At 45.3% G+C, this 21911-nt stretch overlaps 9 protein-coding genes across 9 annotated transcripts; 3 read left to right on the top strand and 6 right to left on the bottom strand.

Annotated features, from left to right (window-relative positions):
• Positions 1 to 189: 189 nt before the first annotated feature.
• On the bottom strand, positions 190 to 3152 carry V865_001436 (uncharacterized protein; the record flags this gene model as incomplete). Its single annotated transcript, XM_066225254.1, has 19 exons — positions 190 to 681; positions 738 to 904; positions 955 to 970; positions 1032 to 1155; positions 1209 to 1286; positions 1342 to 1415; positions 1471 to 1528; positions 1592 to 1813; positions 1871 to 1917; positions 1978 to 2041; positions 2100 to 2176; positions 2229 to 2312; positions 2374 to 2439; positions 2498 to 2557; positions 2616 to 2682; positions 2744 to 2751; positions 2817 to 2848; positions 2915 to 2935; positions 3002 to 3152. The coding sequence occupies 19 exons, from the start codon at positions 3150 to 3152 to the stop codon at positions 190 to 192; spliced, it is 1908 nt and encodes a 635-aa protein (XP_066081351.1).
• Positions 3153 to 3469: 317 nt separating this feature from the next.
• Positions 3470 to 4708, top strand: V865_001435 (uncharacterized protein; the record flags this gene model as incomplete). The annotated part of the gene is made up of 4 exons (XM_066225253.1): positions 3470 to 3519; positions 3578 to 3666; positions 3733 to 4582; positions 4651 to 4708. 4 exons carry the CDS (start codon positions 3470 to 3472, stop codon positions 4706 to 4708), a joined length of 1047 nt encoding a protein of 348 aa, XP_066081350.1.
• Positions 4709 to 5089: 381 nt separating this feature from the next.
• V865_001434 (uncharacterized protein) lies at positions 5090 to 6752 on the bottom strand (the record flags this gene model as incomplete). Its single annotated transcript, XM_066225252.1, has 5 exons — positions 5090 to 5164; positions 5220 to 5285; positions 5346 to 6159; positions 6214 to 6335; positions 6531 to 6752. The coding sequence occupies 5 exons, from the start codon at positions 6750 to 6752 to the stop codon at positions 5090 to 5092; spliced, it is 1299 nt and encodes a 432-aa protein (XP_066081349.1).
• Positions 6753 to 7139: 387 nt separating this feature from the next.
• V865_001433 (uncharacterized protein) lies at positions 7140 to 8266 on the top strand (the record flags this gene model as incomplete). The annotated part of the gene is made up of 4 exons (XM_066225251.1): positions 7140 to 7247; positions 7314 to 7372; positions 7446 to 7974; positions 8033 to 8266. The coding sequence occupies 4 exons, from the start codon at positions 7140 to 7142 to the stop codon at positions 8264 to 8266; spliced, it is 930 nt and encodes a 309-aa protein (XP_066081348.1).
• A 1260-nt stretch (positions 8267 to 9526) lies between these two features.
• V865_001432 (uncharacterized protein) lies at positions 9527 to 11289 on the top strand (the record flags this gene model as incomplete). Its single annotated transcript, XM_066225250.1, has 12 exons — positions 9527 to 9578; positions 9627 to 9741; positions 9828 to 9879; positions 9953 to 9976; positions 10034 to 10140; positions 10212 to 10249; positions 10302 to 10323; positions 10399 to 10507; positions 10563 to 10706; positions 10765 to 10808; positions 10887 to 10999; positions 11072 to 11289. 12 exons carry the CDS (start codon positions 9527 to 9529, stop codon positions 11287 to 11289), a joined length of 1038 nt encoding a protein of 345 aa, XP_066081347.1.
• A 424-nt stretch (positions 11290 to 11713) lies between these two features.
• On the bottom strand, positions 11714 to 12420 carry V865_001431 (uncharacterized protein; the record flags this gene model as incomplete). Its single annotated transcript, XM_066225249.1, has 3 exons — positions 11714 to 11767; positions 11849 to 12300; positions 12375 to 12420. The coding sequence occupies 3 exons, from the start codon at positions 12418 to 12420 to the stop codon at positions 11714 to 11716; spliced, it is 552 nt and encodes a 183-aa protein (XP_066081346.1).
• Positions 12421 to 12929: 509 nt separating this feature from the next.
• On the bottom strand, positions 12930 to 15337 carry V865_001430 (uncharacterized protein; the record flags this gene model as incomplete). Its single annotated transcript, XM_066225248.1, has 4 exons — positions 12930 to 13876; positions 13966 to 14608; positions 14762 to 15177; positions 15271 to 15337. The coding sequence occupies 4 exons, from the start codon at positions 15335 to 15337 to the stop codon at positions 12930 to 12932; spliced, it is 2073 nt and encodes a 690-aa protein (XP_066081345.1).
• A 505-nt stretch (positions 15338 to 15842) lies between these two features.
• On the bottom strand, positions 15843 to 18039 carry V865_001429 (ornithine-oxo-acid transaminase; the record flags this gene model as incomplete). Its single annotated transcript, XM_066225247.1, has 11 exons — positions 15843 to 15905; positions 15962 to 16052; positions 16135 to 16401; positions 16485 to 16566; positions 16630 to 16697; positions 16796 to 16909; positions 16991 to 17432; positions 17497 to 17531; positions 17609 to 17686; positions 17822 to 17845; positions 17933 to 18039. 11 exons carry the CDS (start codon positions 18037 to 18039, stop codon positions 15843 to 15845), a joined length of 1371 nt encoding a protein of 456 aa, XP_066081344.1.
• Positions 18040 to 18787: 748 nt separating this feature from the next.
• V865_001428 (uncharacterized protein) lies at positions 18788 to 21892 on the bottom strand (the record flags this gene model as incomplete). Its single annotated transcript, XM_066225246.1, has 2 exons — positions 18788 to 19600; positions 19685 to 21892. 2 exons carry the CDS (start codon positions 21890 to 21892, stop codon positions 18788 to 18790), a joined length of 3021 nt encoding a protein of 1006 aa, XP_066081343.1.
• Positions 21893 to 21911: the final 19 nt, after the last annotated feature.

Here is a 21911-nt window from a genome sequence, read left to right as displayed (position 1 = left end):
GGTCTGACGCCAAGATGCGAAAAGGGGAGTGGACCTGGACAGTGGAGACCCCGCATTGCTATGTTGACAAAAAACAACCAATTCAAATCGATAGAATGCAAGATATCATGCATGGGATGCAAGTGGTAGAAATGATACAACAAACAATAACGATATGCGATACAACTATATAACCCACGATCATACGCCTCAGCTCTTCTTTAGCCAATCCAACATTGTCCCTTTTTTATCTTTCCCTTTCTGCGCTGCATTATTACCAGTACCCTTCTTCTCCAACTTGGCTTTCTTCACAGGCGATCTCCTACCGGCTTCGTTGATAGCTTCTTTGTTTAAACACCAATCTATATGCTCGTTCAGCCCGGAGTTTGACGTACCGGGTCCCAGAGCTTTATTGCATATCGGACAAACTGGTCCAAGTAAATGTGCTGATTTATCCGATTCAGATGATTTTCGTTTACCCAAAATAGATGTCGGAGGTGGTGTGCCTATATCACTCGGTATAGGAGAATCGACGAGATCATCGCTGTCTTCGCCCGTCATGTCGAAGACCTCAGCTTCGTCTTCCCTCTCCATCCTCGCGAGCTCATTATCGTCATCCACGTCGATGAGTATGGGTGTTGTGGGACGGGATCGTCCAGCTTCAGTCGAGTTTGCACGTTTCTTACTGGGCGATGTGAAGAACTGTATCTGGTATGTCAGCTAAGGGTACACTGGCAAGTATGTGCCGAATAGCTCACCCCTTTGATCCCCTTATCAGCTACAGTCAGATCTTTCAGTGTGGATAAGCGTATTCCCAACAACCGAATTCGAACAGGTAATTCCTTTTTCATCAATTCTAGTGCTATCGGCAATATATCTTTACTGGTCGATATGAATTTGCCGACTGACTTTGCTCGGGTTTTGTCTTTCGAAGCTTGTCAGCTTTCATCTGCCAAATTGGCTGAATGAACTCACTTTCATACGTGTGGAGCTTCGCATCATCCGTTTGTCAGCAAGATCTTCCATTTATGCCGCGTGCGGATTCAACTTACCTTGTACTTCACGGTGACAGTCTTGCCCGCATATTGCAATCTCTCCAGATCTTTCTCAAGTTCCTCAGCGATACTCGTAAGCTCGTTGAGTATATCCTCGTCTTCCGTCTTGTCGCGAAAAGTCCTAAGGGAGTGATGTTAGTTATATGCACTAGAAGGGGATCTGTAAACACTCACCTCTCTACTCCCACGCTCTTACGTTCTTCCCTTTTCCCCGGAGCGACGTTATTATCGGCTATTCCAAGGTATGCCTTGCTACATCGAGGTATCAGCATTGATCCACTAGTCGTATGAGATACGCTTGACTTACCATAACCCACGAAATCCAAACCAGTGATCCATGGCCAGCAACTCAGCTCGATGAGTGAAGATATCACCGCAAGTCTACAACTCGATTATTAGCTGAACCAATTTAATGCCAATTTCACAGCTAGCTTACCTCTACGCCTAGCCCTTCTAAACACCTCTCCGTCACTCTACCAAACCCTGGTATTTTCCTGTAGACATACGAGCATCAGCATGTCCCTTTCACCTTCTTTATCAATATCGGTTCAGCCTACCTGACCGGCAAATCCCTCATAAACCTCGTTATAACCGTTCTCTCAAATTCCATCTCATACTGTCCATTAGGTTTATTTTTATCCGAACAAATTTTCGCTAACATCCTATTCGGTGCGATACCGGCCGACATTGTAAGTTGAGTTTTCGCCTCTACTTCGGCTCGCATTTGGGATACCACTTCCGCTGCGGTCACATTGTTGGCGTTCATATATGGTGTGATACTATGTGACCGGACGTGTCAGCTGAGTGAACGATATGGAGAGACGGAAAAGACGTACTTGAGATAACCTTCATCCAGACTCGCCATCATCAGGTTCTCATCGTACTGTTAAGCGTTGAAAATGTAAGCGTGGATTATTCGGGTCGAGGTTGCTAGGGAACTCACCTGAAGGAGAACTTCCCGTACAGCTTTGGAAGCTGCGATATACAGATCGAAATGCATTTCGGTACTGATGACATCGCAGTGGTCAACAATTGTACCTTTTCAAACCTGGGGATATTACTCACAGGGTAATGTGTGGACATAATTTCTTGGCTATAAACCCAGCCATACCAGATCTACAACCGTACTTTCTAGCTTCGTACTATTTCCCATATGTGAGCTTCAATACGAGATACAATCGATATGCAGCTTACCGAAGCTGTCGTCAGAACTCCTCGACCCACTCCGAACGCTTTTCCCTTCAATGAAGGATCACGTTGAACCTCTACCGATGCGTACTGTATAAACCATAATCAGCTTGATGAATCTGAGATGCCCGACATTGATAGAATAGCTTACGAAAGCATCCATATCACAGTGAACGATCACCTGTGATAGATCTCTGGTAGCTTCCACTTCGACCAGCTGCATAACAAGTCAGCTATATCATCCTTACATCGACTACGACATACAGTCGACTCACTATCCTTTCAGCTTCACTCTCCAATCTAGGTACATTAGCCATCTTCATGAGCTCGTCTCGCTAAGTGCTATCCGTCAGCTGATTAGATCCCAGTAGCAGTCTTTTCAGCTAAGCTCACCTTCGCTTGGTACCACTCGATCTTCTCGGTCAGTTCTTTGTCTTTCCTGACTTGGTTAAGATAGTATCTGGAATTGGGAATTCTATCAATATGCAAATCTCTCTTCTATCCTTCATACATGTACGCACTTTGATCCCTGCGAATTGATATCAAGGCTATCAGTACGAGTCCTGATATTAGGTAGAATCTTGATTAACTCACCTTTGAAGCTTCAGCGATGATCCGGTTGATTTCTGTTCATTTCGCATCGACTGACATATCAGCTTAGTCAAAGGAAATTTGCGACCTATCGAGCTGACCTGTCTGATCTCTCATCAATCCTATTATGATTCCGCATGTCAGCATGTATCCACATACTGGACTAGACTGAGTGAATACCTACTTACCAGCTTTACCAACACTTGGACCAGCTAGACTCCTCTCAAAGCTCCTCTGTCTAGCTTCTGCAGCAGCTATCGCAGCTTTGTCTTCCTCTGACATCTCCACTTCGGCTCTAGCCTTGCCCTTGCCCTTGTCCTTGTCTGGGGAAGGCGGCATGGTATGTCATATACGAGTCATCAGACTGAATGGTATGGAACATGAATATGGGTAAGAAGGGGGAAGATGCATAAAATTGTTGTTGATTAGATCTGATACATCTGACGCGTGGTTGATGTGATGGTGATGATCGGTTATTCGCGTATGACCGGAGTGATCGATCACTATATACATCAGGATGGGGATGATGGATCATGAACCCTACCGTCGTGGTCGTATTCCGATTACTGATCATCCATACCTCGAAATCTCTTCCATATCGACTCTGACTCCATTCAACACTTGCCTTTGCACGCCCAGCACTCTCCCCTCTCACGATGAACTCGACCCTGCCTCCGTTCCTTCAAGCTAGCTCCGGAGCCTTAGGGTGAGTAACCGATATTCTATGTCGCAACGGACCATCACTCACCTATATCCCTATTCAGCTCTGCAGTGGGGAATGCCATCGTCTACCCACTCGATCTCGCTACGACCCGTATGCAGAACAACGCGAGGAGACCACACCACGAACGATGTAAGCTAGCTCTCCATTATGCAAAGTGTAACGAGCCAACTTGACCTGACGATTATTTTCTTGCAGTGAACCTCAGAGATACCCTCAGTCATCTATTATCTCACAATAACTACCTCTCCGAGATCTACTCCGGTATAGGTGCAGATACGCTCTCAACCTTGTTATCGAATTTCATCTATTTCTATACCTACACATCACTCCAAAAGGGATTGCACGTATGGCATACTCGACATCCCATCATCCCTTCTCAAAATCCTCATCAACATGGAAGTGTATCCTCCTCGCCAGCTGGGATAGGTGGACTAGCAAGTAAAGCATCCGAGATCTTACCTAAACCATCTAAACCTACTGCATTGGAAGAACTTTTGATTGGTATATTAAGTGGATTGATCTCGAAGGGAATCACATTACCGATTTCGACAGTCTGCGTAAGACAACAGATCGAAAATGATACCGACACCGATACCGATACCGACGAGAAAGATAAAAAAGATATGACATTATTAGAAACGTTATCTACGATATATCAAGAATCAGGAATAGAAGGTTTATTCTCGGGATTAAAACCTACCATCCCCCTAACACTCTTACCCTCTTTAACATTATACATCCATACCGTCTTAGTCAGATTACTCTTACCGGCAAGACATCGTACACATCCACCAGCAGGGTTGACATTCCTCTTGGGCGCGGTCTCAAATGCGTTGGCGACCATCCCCTTGTACCCTCTAGTATTGATCAAAGTCTTAAGTCAGTCGGGGAGGGATAAAGGTAAAAACAAACATAAATTAGGTATGTTAGAAACTTTAGTAAAGATCATCAAAAGAGGTGGAATTAGAACTTTGTATACTGGTTTAGAAGGTCAATTGGTCAAAGGGTTGGTTCAACAGGGTGTGATGATGCTGGTTAAACAGAGGTGAGTATTCACACAAGTGGTGGTCCATTTGCAATATTATCGCTAATCGATTTTGATCCTTTGATCAGAGTCGAGCAAGGGGTCATCAAAGCGTACAAAGCTCGATCTCATGCTGTCACAGCTTAAGCATGCTACGCACATTTTATCCCCAACTTTCGAATTGTAGTTCACCTTTTCCTCCTCATTATTCCCTTGTATCCTATCTCCACACTTCGACATTAATCAGTATCTGTTTCTCATGACTTGTCACTTGAGAACTCTCGATCTCTAGCGCAGTTCGTGATCAAACGACCCATAATTGCAGTGTATCGTATCCCAAATAGTCATGCAACATGTATCCTGTATAATTCGAACAACCGCGAGCCTAAGTGTGATAAGTTTGCATTATGCACCCTCTACAAAACAATCGGTACCCTTTTGTTTCTATAAGTTGAGTTCATCACTGTCACAACGCAAATTCACAAGATCAGCGACTCAGCACTCTTATATGAATGTTGGTTATCTTACTCACGCATAAGGTAAGACATTCACGTTTCCGACAGCTACAACGGTAGGTTTGGCCTTGAGTAATTCGGAAGCGGCCTGTGAGAAGTATCGTCAATTGACTGTCCCACACACAGAGTCTAGATCTACTCACCTTGGAGACGGAAGAAGCGGAAACACCAGAGAACGATTCAGACTTGACTTCACCACCAGCGAAAAGCTATAGATACACCGTCAGTAGGTTATAAGAGGATCGAACGCGATCTAAAGTATCACTCACAGCAGGACCAACGTTAGCGATGAGTCCTTCAAGAGTTTCCGAGGCAGTGGCATCAGCGAAAGTAGCCTTGGCGACTGCTCGCTTGATCTCCTCGTCTTTGGCAGCTGAACCCGCCGATTTGATGATCTGGGCGACTTCTTTGGCGAGACCGGCGAGTTGAGGGGAAGTAGGAGCGGAGATGACAACACCGAAGAGGGCGGCATCAGAGTATGGAAGGAGGAATGCCTTGGCTGATCCACCTGGTACTTTGTCGGCAGCTTGAGCTAAAGGTGAAGTACCTGGAGTCCACTTGAGCGAAGATTCACCACCTAACAGTTGTTTCAACACTTTCAACTCTGGAGTAGCGGGCGAAGTCGTTCCGTAAGCGATAACCAGAGTTGGTAAAGCAGTTGGAGGAGCGTGGATATCAAGTGGGATTCTAGCTTCACCACCGTAGTATGATGTTTTGCTGGTGTTCAATCCAGATGATCCAGGTTGAGATGATCCAGAACCGAAAGCAGATGATACCACTTGTGATAATGATTCTGTTGAGATACCAGATCCGATCACAGCTACGTTTGATTTGGAGAATGCACCTTGAGCGTATGATTTGACATCATCGATGGTGACTGGGTAATGAGGGGAGGCGTAAAGGGAGTTACCCAATCCTTTTCTGAAAGCGAGTTTGTGTGCAGCGTCGAGAGCGAGAGTGGTAGGAGATGATTGAGCAGCGATGGCTTCGCTTTGAACGACTGGAAGAACGAGTTCTTTGAGCTCGTGGCCGTAGAAGTGGGAGGAAGAGAGGACAGAGGTGAGGACGGACAGGAAGTGTTCCCTATGGTATAAGAGATTAGCAAATACTCATGGGTTTTGAATGAGCAATACTCACTCGTCACCACGGAGGAATTCAGCAGTGAGGAAGATATGTTCTCTTGATAGAGCAGAAGACAAAACACCACCGTATAACTCTGTCTCTCTAGCTGTCTTCAAGGATGAACCGTTGGCGGTAGCCTATATCAATATTTTATGATTAGCATATCTTCCCCTCTGTTACCTCTCTTTGAATGCGTCTTCCCGCCCATCTGATCGTAGTCATCCGTCCCAACTCCCGTAATTCATCCCTCGTCTGCACCTTTCCCAAAAGACAACCTAATCCACGTTCATCCGCCCATTTTTCCCAACTAAAGCACAACATCTTCAACCCACCTTGAAAGCGAAATTCTTCAGCACATGAGCCACACCAGGAGTACTCTCAAATCGGGAACCGGCTTTGATGGCCACCGTCAAGCTTGAAGTTGCTGCTGGACCTTTGTTTTCGAAACCGATCACACTGACACCACCTGCCGAGGAAGCCTTTGAGGAGACTGATCTCCTCAAAGCTGTTTTGAGGGCGGATTGACCCCTTGGTAACTTGGCGAGGGAGTACATCGGGAAGAGGGAGAGTGACAAGAGTGATGATGAGGATGTAAGAGTAGAGATGAGAAGTCGATTAATATTCGGTTGTCACTTGCATTAACATCTTTCGCATCTTCAACCTGTATGCATCCATCTGCCTCTGGCTCTCTGTTGCATACTGTTGCATGGCCAATCCCAATCCTTCAATTCGGAACTGAACGGCACCAAAAGTATAACCCCGATCGCATACAAACGGCATTTTCAGGATGTGGCATGTTCTGTCGTCATGTTTACGAGTTGTGACGATCGTTTCGACGAGTGGAGGTGATTCACTCAACATTGCAAGTGCTGTACAGACTGGGTGATCAGATAAGAGGTGTCCAGCGTGTGTTGTAGATCATGCAAGCATTGTAGATTGTCATGTCTGCTCGAATACGGACAACGGCCAGTACAAGGGTACAAAACCCCACTAGAACTCAGATACAACCTGGGACACCCACAGATGATTCAGGAGATGTGAAATGTACAGTGCGTTCAATCCAAACCCATCAGCTATTCTGGTTATCCCACAGCTAATCATTAAACGGTTTACAGGGCCATCACATGTCTTGTCCAAAGCTCAGAGCTGGTCCAACAACCAAGAACGCGGGAAGGTGAGATTGACCCCTCTCTTACTGATAGTCGTAACACTTTAGCTGATCTGATTACCTGATGTGTTTCTATCAGAGCATTTTACTGCTGTCCATTACCACGAGACGATCCTGGTCGATGTAAATTTTTCAAATGGCATGACGAGCTCTTTCCTCTTCATTCTTCGGCCGGACCATCGACGCCATCAGGATCTACTCGAGCTTCTGCACTGGTCCAACGAACGAACCAGACCCTCGGTCAATCCCCTGCAGCTAGATATGGCCGTCCGGTTGGCTCAAACGACAGTACGCGTGCCGTAGGGAATGGCTCATCTCGTCAGCAAGAAGCAGTACTGATCAGTGATGATGAAGATGAAGATGAGATGGAGGAGATAGACTGGGATAAAGTAGATGCTGAGGAGATTGAGCGTGAAGCTATTGCAAGTACACCCGGATCATCCCAACTCGCGGCTAGTCAGCAGACACCGTCATCGACTACACCAAGTAAAGGTATATCATTCAACGATAGGTTAAAGAATGCAGTGGATGAGGGTACGGGTAAAAGAAGGAGGGATGAAGAAGATTCGCAAGAAGTGGATAGAACACCCAAAAGGGCTGCTAACGATGTAAGTGATATATTTTCTCAAACTGTGCCGTAGCTAATTTCATCCTGTTGCAATATAGCCTAACCCCTTCCTCTCGTCTCCTACCACCCCTCGTTCACCTCCTCACTCCATCCTCTCACCCACGCTCTCGTTCCTCGAACAATTGTCCGAGCATCTCCACCGTCAAGATAGATTATTGCGTGCTGCCGAACAGATGAAGAAAGGTATGAGAAGTACCATTAAATCGCTACAAGAACGAAATAAAGAATTGGAAGATCGAGTGAAGGAATTGGAGAAACGCTTGGGGCAGTAATGAGTGGAAAGGGAAGGGGGCAAATTTGGCACATTCTCTCAAAAATCATCTGTTGTATACTCGAAGATTGTATATCTAGTTACCTTCGTATACTGTAACATCCTTGTGTATAGGTGGTATAATAATCTATGTTTGTTCAGTAACAACATGCCTTCACCTCCTTGTCCTCGTTACCAGCCAGGATCAGTCATCTCGGTTTATCGGTACAGCGTCTGTTGTTAGTTCTCAGGTCAACTTACAGTCAGACTAAAATGGGATCTCAGTGAGATCCGGAGTAACTTGACCGCAAGAGCCTTTTTTTCTCTTAGTCGTCGTTTCGTAGGGGAAGTACTAAACTCTATTTCCCCTCATAGCCTCGATCGTCGGTCATAGCGCATGCGGCAACTGTAGCAGTTGGTTCAGCTCAGACCGTGGCTGCGGCAGAGGTGGTCTACGTTGCTGCCTCTTCAGACGTATGCAAGTTGTGAAGATAGCGTAGGAGTGGGTGGCATCGACCGATCAATTCGGATCTTCGAACTAAACTAAACTAACATCAAAGGAATCCCTTTTTCGTTGTTGATGCGCTCGAACCACGCACACACATACGGTACACACACACTCGCAAAGCCGCACTTTGTTTTTCTTGTCATTTGTACTGTAGCCCGTACAAGTGGCAAGGGCGAGTTCGATGTAACAGCATGTTATCGTAGAAACCAGCTTGGTCCATTTCGGCCATTGATGGAGATAAAGGACCCCCTTGCATCTCTCTAAATCCGCATATCACCATCAGCTATTAATTGATGGGAAGCAAAGCACATACGCATCTGAACAAACCCTCACCTATCTTCAACCTTATAAACATCAATATCGAAGAATTCGTACACGGCCACAGGGTTACTTGGCAATCAACGACGACAATACCACTTCGACTAGGTGTCCCGTATTTCTCTTAGCCCGACACAAGATAACTGCTTCATCCGAAATCCGATCATCAAAAGGGAAAGGAATGAAAAGTTTCTTGATCATCTGAGAGTAAGATTGATGAAGAATCCAATCATCCGAAATACAGACATAAACATAAACACAATACACTGCAAAACGTGGTGAAAACGATTTTCATAAAATTACAAAACAAAGAACCAACCTTCCTTCTTTCTTTTCCAAAGGTATATAGTATATAAGACAGATGATCAGATCAAAAACGAAGGATCATCATTCCCACTTTATACCGTTGATCACTCGAGTTCTTGATACGATATTACGTTTCATCATCTAGCAAAGATGAGTTTCCAAGGTTCAAGTTTCCCTATACGAACTCACGATGATCACTATGGTAAGTTGGCCAGCTGGTAAAGACTTCAGCTGAATTGATCGATTACAGGTTCGCATTCGAATACAAGGGACGGTGACGACGACGATGAGATCGAGTCTCGTCATTCTGGACAAAATACTGATTTCTCACAGGCATCTTATTTTGTCGAAGCTGAGCGAACGTAGTAAGTGGCAATTCCAAATGAACGAACAAAACATCGTACGGTCCTTCTTCAATGGGTTTGACAGAAACATTGATGAACGATGGTAGTAACAATGCTTCGTGGGTATATCGTCTACCAGCAGATCAAGAGGAAGTAGTTGTAGGTCGTAACTTGTGCAGAAATCAGGATACATAATATACTGAGCTGACGTTCTTTTGCCCATGTATTTTAGCGACAAGATCGATTACATTATATTGTATGTCGAGTTCCTCTTATGAATTCGCAGGTTGAGTGGCTCAGACGAACGCTATAGCTCCTTGGAATTTTACCTGGTTTATATCGAGGACCGGTCGAACTGATATTGAACGATCGAAGCAGAAGGAAAAGAATCTTGGATATAGGTTGTGGCACTGGGTTGTGGTGATTCAATCCTTGGTATCAACAGCTCGGATTAGAATGTATTCGCTGATAATTGACCTTCCGGAACCAAGGATACAAGAAATGGCGGAGCTCTTCCATCATGTCGATTGTATCGGAATCGGTGAGCTTGAACGTGATGCGAGAGTGAGCTGATATGTCAGATATAACGCCTTTCCAGCATGAGTAGGTTTTGAAAGAGTCATGATCAGACATCGTTCAATCAACTCACTGATACCTATGTGGCCACTCCCGACCCAGTTCGCAGTTTCGTAATTGCACCTTCATGCAAGTCAACGCACCCACTGGCTTAAGGACATTTGGGAACGAGTCTTTTGACGTGGTACATATACGTCAGATGGTACATGCTGTAAGTCGCTCAAAAGTGTGCAGCGTGAATAGCTGATCAAGTCCTCCTTTCATAGACGAACGACTATCCTAGTATCATCCGAGAGGCTCATCGATTACTTCGTCCTGGTGGGATACTTTTAGTCCACGAGCCCCAGATGCAACTTCACAGCGCGTGGGAGGGGTTTGGTCTGAAAGATTTGGCTCCATGTCTGGCTCAGGTCAGTAAGCATCGCACTATGTTCCGAACGGTTGATCTAAATCTTCACCTTGCTTCAGATGATATCTTATGTTGAAGCTGCTTGCCATCACAGAGGAATAGAGTAAGTCTGTCACCTTCTCGGTTGCCGTACTTCGCCAATAATCGCAATATCAAGCACCGCGCTGATGTCATGTAACAGCACCGAGTTATTCAGCAGAATGGATCAAGTTCTCGCCGAGGCGGGATTTGACCCCAATGGAATCGATGTCTATTATCACTACAGACAGGCTTGCCCTGATGACCCTCAGAGTGGTAAGCTCATGACCAAATTTTGGTGTATCGCGTTGAACTGACAAATTTATTGTTATCATTTGCAACCGGTAGAAGTAGGTATGAACGAGATCACGCATGCGATCAGTTTCCTCTACGCAGCTCGTCTGATGATCCTCGAGGCTGGAGCGGTAGACGAGGACGAATTCGATCGATTGATGCCAGGCGTGTTGGACGAGGTCAGCGGTAGATCGGGAGGGATAGCTGGTCCACTGGGTGCTCAAGGGCTGTTGAGTCCTTGGGGCTATTGGTGGGTCATCAAAGGGGAATGACAAGGGAATCTCTTCATCAAACGGATCGACTAGGACTGTTTCATTGGATATGCTCTTTATAATTTCAGAAGCACGGCTCCCTGGTATGCTCATGCATATCGAGTTATGATAACGGAAAGCCTATCTGGTCAGAGTGTAGGCAGCATGCATAGAGACTGTATTCACCAGCAGCTTATGTATTCAGATGTTTTGCGTAGTGCATCCCCATCGACGATCCTTGATCAAGATGGGAGTTGAGCTATACCCTATGTGCAGTAACATGTCGCTGGCATCGGACTCATGGGTGATACAAGGGGACCAGAGGTTGCTTGGTGAGTGTTTCGCCAATCGCCTTTATCATTGATATGTCATTGCTCGCTTTCGCTTACTCGTTAACTATTACTTTATATACAATTTGTAATGTGAAACCTCCAATCTAGTCGATTTAATCTTCCTCATCTTCCTCTTCCTCTTCATCACCATCTAAAACATCTAAAACCTGATCAAAACAATCTATCGCATATTGTTATATTCTTCCACCAGCCAACCAATCCCATTAGGCGTCTCAGTTTCTTCCAACTTGTCCAATATCTTCTTCAACCATTCCATCTAGAATTTCAACCATGGCATCATCCAATACAGACGGCGTAGTATCATTCATCACTCCCTTCCTTATTTCCCCTTCATCACACAATATAATCGATTTACCGATCTTCCTTAGAGTCTCCAAAGCAGATAATTTCGTTTCGACCCTAGGCGATTCTTTATACCCTTTCAATATGGTCGCTATGGCGTTTTCGATCACTTCTGAAATATCACCGATGATTTCAAATTGCTGAGAAGGTCTCAATGTCCTATGATTGACATTGAGTTCTTTCCAACATGATTTAGACAAATAATCGAAATCCTTCGGAGGAGCTTTACGTCTTTGGTCCTCGATCGAAGATAAGTATGCTTGATGATGAGCGAGGAAATCCTGTAAGGCGTATGGGTGAGATGGTAAGATACTGGCCAGGATGTATCGTAGTTGATCTGGTGGTATGGTGTTCAAAGCTCCGTTTAATTGGGTAATGCGGGGATCTTGGTGTGTCGTACTTCTACTTGACGGGGATCATTGGAATGTCTGAGACGTTTGGTAGGTGGTAGAGACATCTTGTGTCTGCAGATATTAACCTCAATGAGGGCAGATCAAGTGTGATTTTCGACTGAGTCTCTGAAGGGCTCAGCTTCAGAAAGACAACTCGGATTTGATCACCAATGATTTCAGATATATATGCTAGTCGTTGTGAAGCTCGGGGTTGTTCATTCGTTCATTCTGCTTCCGCTAGCGTTTAAGGGCGATCGAAGCGTCAGACCCTATTCGAGTAATGAGAAAACCATAGATAAGGCTCACGACCAGTAATGTCATCGCCTCTATGTCGTTCTCCCCTCGGTAGACCTGTGCGCTCAACACCGTAATAAGAACACCATAGGAATGGCCCAGCGCCAAATAAGGCACCACCCCGAATACCTCTACACTGTTCTCCCATTTACAACTTGCAAAGTATATGAAGTATATAGATAGATAAATGCTTGCGGAATGCATACTGCATATTGGTATGGTAAGGGATGTCAAAATAACTGAAAATATACAGAATGCACATGAATCCTAAAGAGTACATCTAAATCCGTTCATGTTCATCACCTCCCAATCTGACTTTCCCTTGTTCACTCCCACTTGCACTGCCTCTCAGTTCCCTGCCAAACAATCTTTCCCACCATGCTTTCCTCTTGACGTTCCCATCTTCATCCCTTTCCGTCCATTCTCTTAATTCACCTTCTACCCTATTCTCTCCTATCACTTCTTCTTCCTGCGAATCTGCATTGATGTTAACATTTGTACGAGCTTCATATCCACCTTCATCTTGACCCGATATAATCGCTGTCAGACCTCTCTGTCCCTCTGATCTACTTCTCACATGGGCATTTCGTCCCCATAAATCCCTTGGTCCTTCTCCCTGCCCTGAACCTATCAATGGCGAATGGCCATGTCCATGTCCATGGTGGGGATGGAAATTCCCATCGATCGAAAAACTTCCCGAACGCAGTGCGAAACCAGGGGAACTCGCTGCTAGACCTATGGAGAATCCCGTTGGTGCTCCAGTAGGTAGAGCATCAGGTATCAACGAACCGTATCTCATCCTGTGATGATGTCGTCTTCGCGTCGTAGGGGACATTGGTGAAGTAGGAGTCGATGGATGCTCGGGATTAGAGAATACCGATCGTTGCAGAGCTTCAGGTGTGCCCAGTTGATCCGAAGGTTGGACATATGATCTTGTCATTGGATTCTGATCACCTCGTAGGGTAGGTGAAAGAGGGTTGACCTGATTGAGCTGTGCTTGTGTAGGGGATTCGTTTTGTGAGAATGGATTCTGTTCCACTCCAACTTCATCGAAGATCGATTCAGTATCGGATTCTTCTTCTACCCATGTACCTATATCTACACCTGAGTCTGGTTGGATAGCTGATACAACCCACACACCCAGTAGCAAGATGGCCACGCCTAGAGAGACGAAAGTTATTTGCAGAGTCGATAATCTCGAGAATTGATCGTAGAATACCAAACCGTCTAATCATCACAAAGATATAGAGATTATACGATCATTAGCTCCATTACTTACATGGACCGATTGATCACAGATTAGTATTCAGACTCACCAAATATACTACTCAAATTGAAAAAACAAAAAGCCAAAGGACAGATGATAGCAGGCGAAGCGAACGTCAAGCTATAATTCAAATAAACCAATTGAAGTATCGCACAAACACCCAAACCCAAAACCAAAAACCAAGTTTGTATTCTCAGAAATTCATTTTCTCCTTGACCGGTTCTAAAATAGTTGATACTTAATACCAACAGCTCGACAGCTGCTTTAGCCAAGACGAGACACATTCCTGATAATGTCCCTGAGGCAGAAGCGAATCCCAGTCCACATAATGTTAACGTCCGCTGTTGTTTCTCATTAGGTTGGTTTATACCGTAAGGATGACTAGGGGGATCCGGTATTTCAAGATGAAGATGCTGTTTTGGAAGTGCTTTAGCAGTATTAGGGTCTGAAGGGAGAGGGAGAGGTACAGAGTGATATACAGGTGAAGTAGGTGATGACCATCTTCGGAGGTTATGGCCATTGGGTTTGGTCGCAGGTCTGGATCGGAAGGGGATTGCCTGAGAGTTGTTATGAGGCGATGCGTAATTACTAGGTACAAGTGATGTAGGTGTAGACGAGCCGGTATCAGCTGAATCTTCAGGTAATCGTATACGAGACAATTGTCGGTGAATGTGATATGAAGCGATGTGAGACTGGGAAAGGAATTCGCATAGTCAGCAATCAAGTTGTCTTTCCGGAGGACCATCCTTCCGATTCACTTGTACATATCGTCATGTCAAGCCTCTCCATGCCTCACATCGGGATTGGTGAATCACCAGAGTGAAATAGTGAAGCAGTCAACTCACCACCACGATGACACCGGCAGTCACCAAACTCATGATGGTGAAAAACACCACAAAAGGTCCTCGTCTAAATAGCAATAAAACCTCATCTAACGAATGATGCTGTTCGTTGACAACCCCAAAGATAGCTATTGACACTGCTCCCAGAGCGATCAGGGCCGTACCAATAATCCAAACTTTCCCAAACTTATCCCCCAGCATGACTCTAGCGAGGATTGCATTGTATATCAACGAAATTGCACCCAAGGGAGCGAGGATGACGATGGGAAGGGAGTCAAGTTGGAATATCGTCGAAAAGATGTTGGAGGTGATGTAAATGCCGAATCCCAGTAGCCACAGGGGCCGCCTGAGGGGTTTGCGTCGTTGAGGGAGAGGGAGGGAGGAATCGATGAGGTGAGATTTACGTTGGATCGTTAGACCTGGAAAGTTGGGTCAGTGGATTATGCTCCGGTACTCTTACAGAGATGAGGGTCGCTTTCAAAGTCAGAGAAGATCGCGGAAGTCGCACTCACCTAATGACTGCACGAAGGACGATACCAGTCCTACCAAGATAGCTACAAACACAGGTATACCAGGCATACTGGACTGAAGCTTGGGCTATCTGATATGACCTGGAGAAGTTGTGTTTGATTGCTTCTCTTCAGGAGAGCAGGTCAAGTTAGATTCTCATCCGCCGATACTGCTGGCACATCGAGGCTCTGTCCTTGCTTGGATTGCTGAAGATGTATGATGTCTCTAGTGAGATACAAATCAAGTGGATCGTACAAATGAAATGAAATTGATCTTCTTGGTTCTCTGACTTAGCATTCGCAGTACGCGTTGAATCGGTTTCAGGTCGAGTGACATCCACGTGCAGACGATTTTCCCTTGTTCTTGGCATTCAAGATCGACAACGCCACTGACAACAACATACAGGTCAAATGAACGACTCGTATATGATAGAATATTGCATGTCAGGAGGCATCAATACATCAATCACTTTGTGCGAGTAAGGTAGCGACACGATGATAATGCATCTGATGATTCATATATATACTCGTACATCTTCTCCAATTCTGCCTTTAATGGCGTCCACCCTCTCAATCTAATCCTCGAGCTCAATCTTGGTATCGTGCTCTTCACCTTCATCTCCTGGAATTTTCTCGATCTATAACCATAGCTCTGTCAGCACTTGCTTGCTCACATATCAAATACCTCACTTACGACATCGAATTCCTCTAGGGACTCGGCAATGATCCTCGTAGCTTTGTACACATCTTCCTCTGAAATCACAAGAGGAGGTGCAAATCGGATACTACATTGTTCCATCCAACCACATCAGCTTTTGCTCTGCAGACTTGTAATGGTTGATCAAGTTGTGTTTGATGTTTACTCACATATTGACATGTGTAGGCTTAGCCAATAATCCCTTTGATTTCATTAACAAACACAGTTGCCAAGCTGTTCTGCCCTTCTTTGAAGCTTTCTCATCAATCACCACACCGTTGAATAATCCTCTTCCTCGAATGATTTTGATGAATGGTGAATTCAATTTCGCCAATTCCGATCGGAAGATCTCACCCAACTTTTGTGATCTCTCAACTAAGTTTTCGTTGACAAGCACGTCGAGGGCGGTCATCGCTACAGCACATCCTAGGGGGTTTCTGCGAGACAGGTTGGTTGGTACAATCAGCAACTTGTCGGTATGTCAGAGTGTCAGAGACGACATTATAATGTAGACACTAACCCTCCGTATGTCGACCCATGTTCTCCGGGTTTGATGCAAAGCATGATCTCCTTACTGGCCATAACGCATGACACGGGGTACACTGATAACCATTTGGAATAAAATCAATATTTGATCATGACCCAAACGAAGAGAGTAAACTCACTACCACCAGAAAGAGCTTTTCCGAGGATAACCATATCGGGCTTGATGTTATCCCACTCGTAGCAGAGCCTAGAGTACGATAAGAGTGAGATGAGCACGAACATCCAGACAGTAGCATGCTCAATGCGTGTCTCCTTTAATGGCCAATTAACCCGTATGACACTCACATTTTACCAGTTCTAGCAAGTCCAGTCTGGATTTCATCACAGATCAACAGGACATTGTATTTCTTACAGATTTCGTGAATCTTGGCTAGGTATCCATCATCTGGGACATAGATACTAATGTGACAATCTTGAGGTAAGCGGAAGCTCTGCACCATAACTCAATGATACATCCATTAGTAGGTAAGATCTACTCACCCAGCTTCACCCTGAATAGGTTCAACCAAGAACGCCGCCACCTCATCTCCATATTTCTCCAAAGTCCTCTCAAGATCTTCAGGGTGGTTGTACCTGATCAATCCTGTATCCCACTGAGGACCGACATTATCCAAGAACGGCCCAAAACCATTCCTCGATTCTGGATCGGTCGACATGGAGATAATACCGATTGTCCTTCCGTGGAAGTTTCCCTCTACACTTAGTACTTTGGCTTTACCCTCTTTGATACCTTTCTTTTCGTATCCCCATTTTCTGGCTAATTTGATCGCTGTCTCGACTGCCTCGGCACCCGTGTTCATAGGTAGGACCATGTCGAAGCCGAACATCTTGGTTATTTTCTCGGCAAATGGACCGAGGTTGGATGAGTAGAAGGCTCGAGAGGAGAGGGTGAGCTTGGATGCTTGGGTGATGAGTGTTTGTACTGAGTATAGAGAGCATGATCAGCTATGATTATGCAATAGGAAATGAGGTAGATGTGAACTCACGGATATCAGGGTGACAATGACCTTGGTTGACAGCCCTGAACGCAGCAGCTAGATGTCAGCATACCTTATAGAACAAAGAACCACGATCTTGATAGGGAGACGCCGTACTCACGAGTAAGCAGCTAAGAAATCAAGGTACTCATTACCCTCAGGATCCCATACATGGGCACCTTCACCTCTTTCAAAGCATCTGAACGGATGCATACAGACACTGATCAGCTTTTCTGTCCCGACAGCATCAAAGAGTGACATGAGGACGAAAGATCTTCTATGAATGACAAATAGACAGTGTCTTCGGCAGTCCGAGATAAGATATATAACTTACACAGGTAAAGGGTGGTAATTATGTCTATACGATGACGACCAAAAAGTCAGCTTATCATCTTGTCCTTACCTCTTGAGACTAAACGCGAAGCTGATACTGAGCAAGACTCACGCTGAATACTCATGTTCCAAATTGATGATTTGTTGAGTTGAGAATTTCGCTTTCCCGCCTACTGGTTGAGCAGGTGCGTTAGGTGTGTTGGTAGCTACTGGTGACATATTGGCGTTGTTGTATTTTAGTTGGTGACAATAGCGATAGTTCTGATATTCTATAGTAGTATAAGGATGGGATCGAGACTAGATCAGGTCAGATGATGATGACGATGGATCTATCGAGATGAGGAGAAAGGAGTGATCGAATTGATAACCGATTTGACCAGCGATAAGGGCTGAAAGGAGTCTTCTGGTTGTCAAGGTACGTTTAAGTTATATACAATCAGTCTGGCAGTTTCTGTACGTATATATAATCTGAAAGAAAGAAAATCGGACAAGGTTGAGAAGCGAATACTTTTTGACTTTTTGACCTGTAGAACGAAAGCATGAAGTGAGGAGCGGCTATTTGGGAAGTGGTTGTTAAGCGTATCCGCATTCTTCATCTTCCACATCATCATTTTTCATCTACTCATAATCAGCTGATCTCCATCGACTCATCGTTCAAGCGCTTAGATCTGTTCATATAGGCGCCTCTGTATCCGATTCTTAACTGCAACATGTTCTTCGAGTTCTGATCACCTGGCAGAGGACGATGAGACAACCTGGTCTGTACGAGTACAGGCCCCACAATCCCTTCATCAAGTATATGCATTCATACATGCCCTAATCCTATAGTATATATACACAAAGGTATGACTAAAAAAAATGAGATGTTCCAACAAACCTACCTACTGACACTTTATTCTATCTTGTTTACAAATTGCACACTAATTGTACATATATAAACACAACATTTTGATCCTGGTATCTTGTTTCATTCCATCGTACCAAACTCACTTGTCCGTCTGTTACCCAACTTATCCCACCATTCTCTCGTTGATCCAGGAGTTTTTGACCAGCTAGTCTGAGAACTACCAGTACCGCTCGTCAGACTTGACGTGCGCACATCAAATAAAGGTGGTTCGGGCGATGACAAAGTTATAGCAGCAGCAGCGGTGGTAGTAGTGTTCTTCCTATTTGGAGTAATTCCTTGATCTGGTGGATCCCTAGACTTAGATCTAGATGTCTCTCGTTGTCGCCTTCGCAGTTCTTTGATCCCAGCAGGTCGTAAAGAAGGATGAAGAGGTGGCAAAGGTACTTTATCCAATTTCTTTCCTTCGCCTTTCTCTTCTTCCTGCGCAGCTTCGATGACCTGGTCGTCCTCAGGTATATCAATATCAAGATCTTCCTCATCCTCCCATTTCTTCTCAAAATCCCTATTCATCCTTTTCTTAGGTCTATCATTGAAAAATCCAAACGAAGCAAGTTTACTCTGTTGTTCCTTTTCGTCGGTAGTTGAGCGGGATTTTCTCTTCTTATTCTGCTTCTGAGAAGCATTCGGGGTTTGTGATGTACCGGCGGCTAGAATTCCACGATGAAGATGATCCCATTTTGAGCTAGAGGCAGGTTTCGGTTTCATCGCATCTGATCGAGGGTCTGCCCGTGTCGCATTATCCGTACCATCTTGATCTCTTCCAGCTGACAATGATGGAGAGGAACGAGAGGGTGATTTCTCCTCCTTGTTCGAAGGAGTGGGCGAAGAAGTCAATAGTCTAGGAAAGTCTTGAGAGAGCGCAGTAGGCTCAATCTATACATTTCCAAATATGTGTATTTATAAGTTATGGCACTTCGTGCAACGACGCGATGTCGTGAAATGTAAATCGTCACTTACACTTTTACTTGACCATCTATGCCCCGGACTTGGTCTTCTGTCCTTCCCGTGCTCCGGCGAATGATCCTCCAAACCCGGACTGAACAAGGGTGGTTCGGGAGTTTGAGATTGGCTCTGTACCCTATCCCGTTCATCTTGCTCCTGCGCCACTTCTTCTTCAGGCAATGCATTATCTTGAGCTTCAAGCCCATCCTTAGTGTCCACAGACTCAGAGTCCAATCCCCAATATAACAGTGTCTCAGGCTCCATCTCAGCGACTTTCCATTCCCTCGGACCATCATCCGCTCTTCCTCCTCGTCGAGCCGTAGGAAATCGAGGTTGGGCAGGTGGATCAGGTAGTACGAAAAGTGTTTCCTGCCTTTCCGTCAATCTGGGTCGAATGGATCGAGCTTTAGTTGGAGTGATCTGACGATGATACCTCTTAGGAGAGGGCTTCCGAGGAGTATGGAGCGGTTCAGAGCCTCTGCCAACATTCTCTGCTTCATTCAATCTTGCATGTAATCGCTCCCTCTCTTCAACCTCGTCTATTCGATTGGTAAAACCAGTAGCAGGGGAAGGTGATCTGCCTGATAATCTTGAAAATACTTTGGAAGTAGTCTTGATAGGTGAAGGTGATAACGACCTTTCCCTTTCGGTATCTTGACCTCTTTGCATTTGCATTATAGAATTTCGCGGTAGTGGTGAAACAGGTATGGGTAGACCTTTCCTCAGTCTGCTGCGAGGTGTGATGGGAGATTGCTGCGATGGCTTTCTGCCGATATTTGAAGAACTGATTGTACCTCTCAACGTATTGACTTTGATGGGTGTCAACGCTTTTCTTCCTTCCCTCCCACTTGCTTTTGATCGTTTCTTTGAGGGAGAGGGAGTCTCGCTGGGAGCTTTCTTTTCTTCGTCTTCAAGCATAGGTTCGGAAGACGGGGGATCAGAAGAAGACAAATCGACCAATTTCTTCTCCTTATTCCCCGGTGAAGGCGTCTTATGCCTTTTCTCATGAGCAGCTAAAAGAACTCTCCTATTGACCTCTTCCTCTTTGCTGATCTCCCGTTTCCTCTTTTTCACCTTCCCGTCGCTAGCCTGGGGTGGCTCGTCATTAGGTGGATGTGGGTGGTCGTTCCTCCTACGCCAAGGTGAAGGGATAGCAGCGAACTGTGAAGGGTTCCTACCGTTCACTTGTCGGTGGTTGTTCATGACCCAGTCGGGTATAGGTGTGATAGGTGGTGGTGGTGAAGGAATTTTTGAAATCAAAGGTGTACGCTCGGGAGAAGGCAACGGATCGAATGGACCAGGTGATGATGAGGGTGCACGAGGTTGAGTAGGTTCAGTTTCCGGCTCGGGCGATAGTGATGGTGTAAGTTCAGGTAGTGAAGGAGACTTCCGAGGAGGCGTAGGTGAAGGTGATCTGTGGTGGTGAGAACGAGTGGATTGGGCAGGTGTTCCGGTCATGCCACGTTCTTGCGATCTTAGTGATTTGTCGTGAGATCTGGTCGATTGTGCCGGATGCGGCAAAGAGGGCTCTATAACATTTCTAACAATCTCAGATTTCCTCTTTGTGCGTAACAAGTCATCCGTCTTTTTATGGGTCTTCGCAGATGCAATTTCATCCTTCTTGAGAGATCGCTTCTGACTGATGGGCGGTAACCGCATTTCATCCCCTTTTTCTACAACCTTCCTCTGAGATTTACACCTCTTCTGACTAGCCATCATTGACGTTGCCTTCTTCCGCAAATCTTCTTCTGCTGCATCATCGGAGTGCCAAAAATCATCTCGAACCTTCAATTTACTTCCTTGAACACCTAGTCCTGGTACCCGGTCCGTCTGATTTCTCTTCTTGCTACCAAAGATCAACCCGCTTCTGACCGAATTATGAGATTGTACAGGAGTATCTTTATCGCTAAGCGGTAGTTTACGTTCCTTGTCGGACATCGTTGAAGGAGTATTCAAGTACCTATTCAGAGTTCCTTGTCTATCTTTGACCTGTCCCAGAGGTGTTTGATCGTACAGTCGCTTTCTGATGTTTGCACTTGCACTAGGTCCAGGTCCAGGTTTGGCCGATTTGTATCCCGAGCTCAAAGGTGTAGCCATACCGTGGTTGAACGATAGCAACGGACGTTGGGTCAGTCGACGGGATGAAGAGGATGATGAGGGGGCGGTGTCTATCCATCCGTTAGGGTCGGGAGCATAAGTCGGTCGAGGTGTAGGGCGGGACATCTGTGTGGATAGGCAACAT

This window comes from Kwoniella europaea, chromosome 1, assembly GCF_036810445.1.
Source record: "Kwoniella europaea PYCC6329 chromosome 1, complete sequence".
Lineage (NCBI taxonomy): Eukaryota > Fungi > Basidiomycota > Tremellomycetes > Tremellales > Cryptococcaceae > Kwoniella > Kwoniella europaea.
This window is presented reverse-complemented; position numbering and strand designations above follow the sequence as displayed.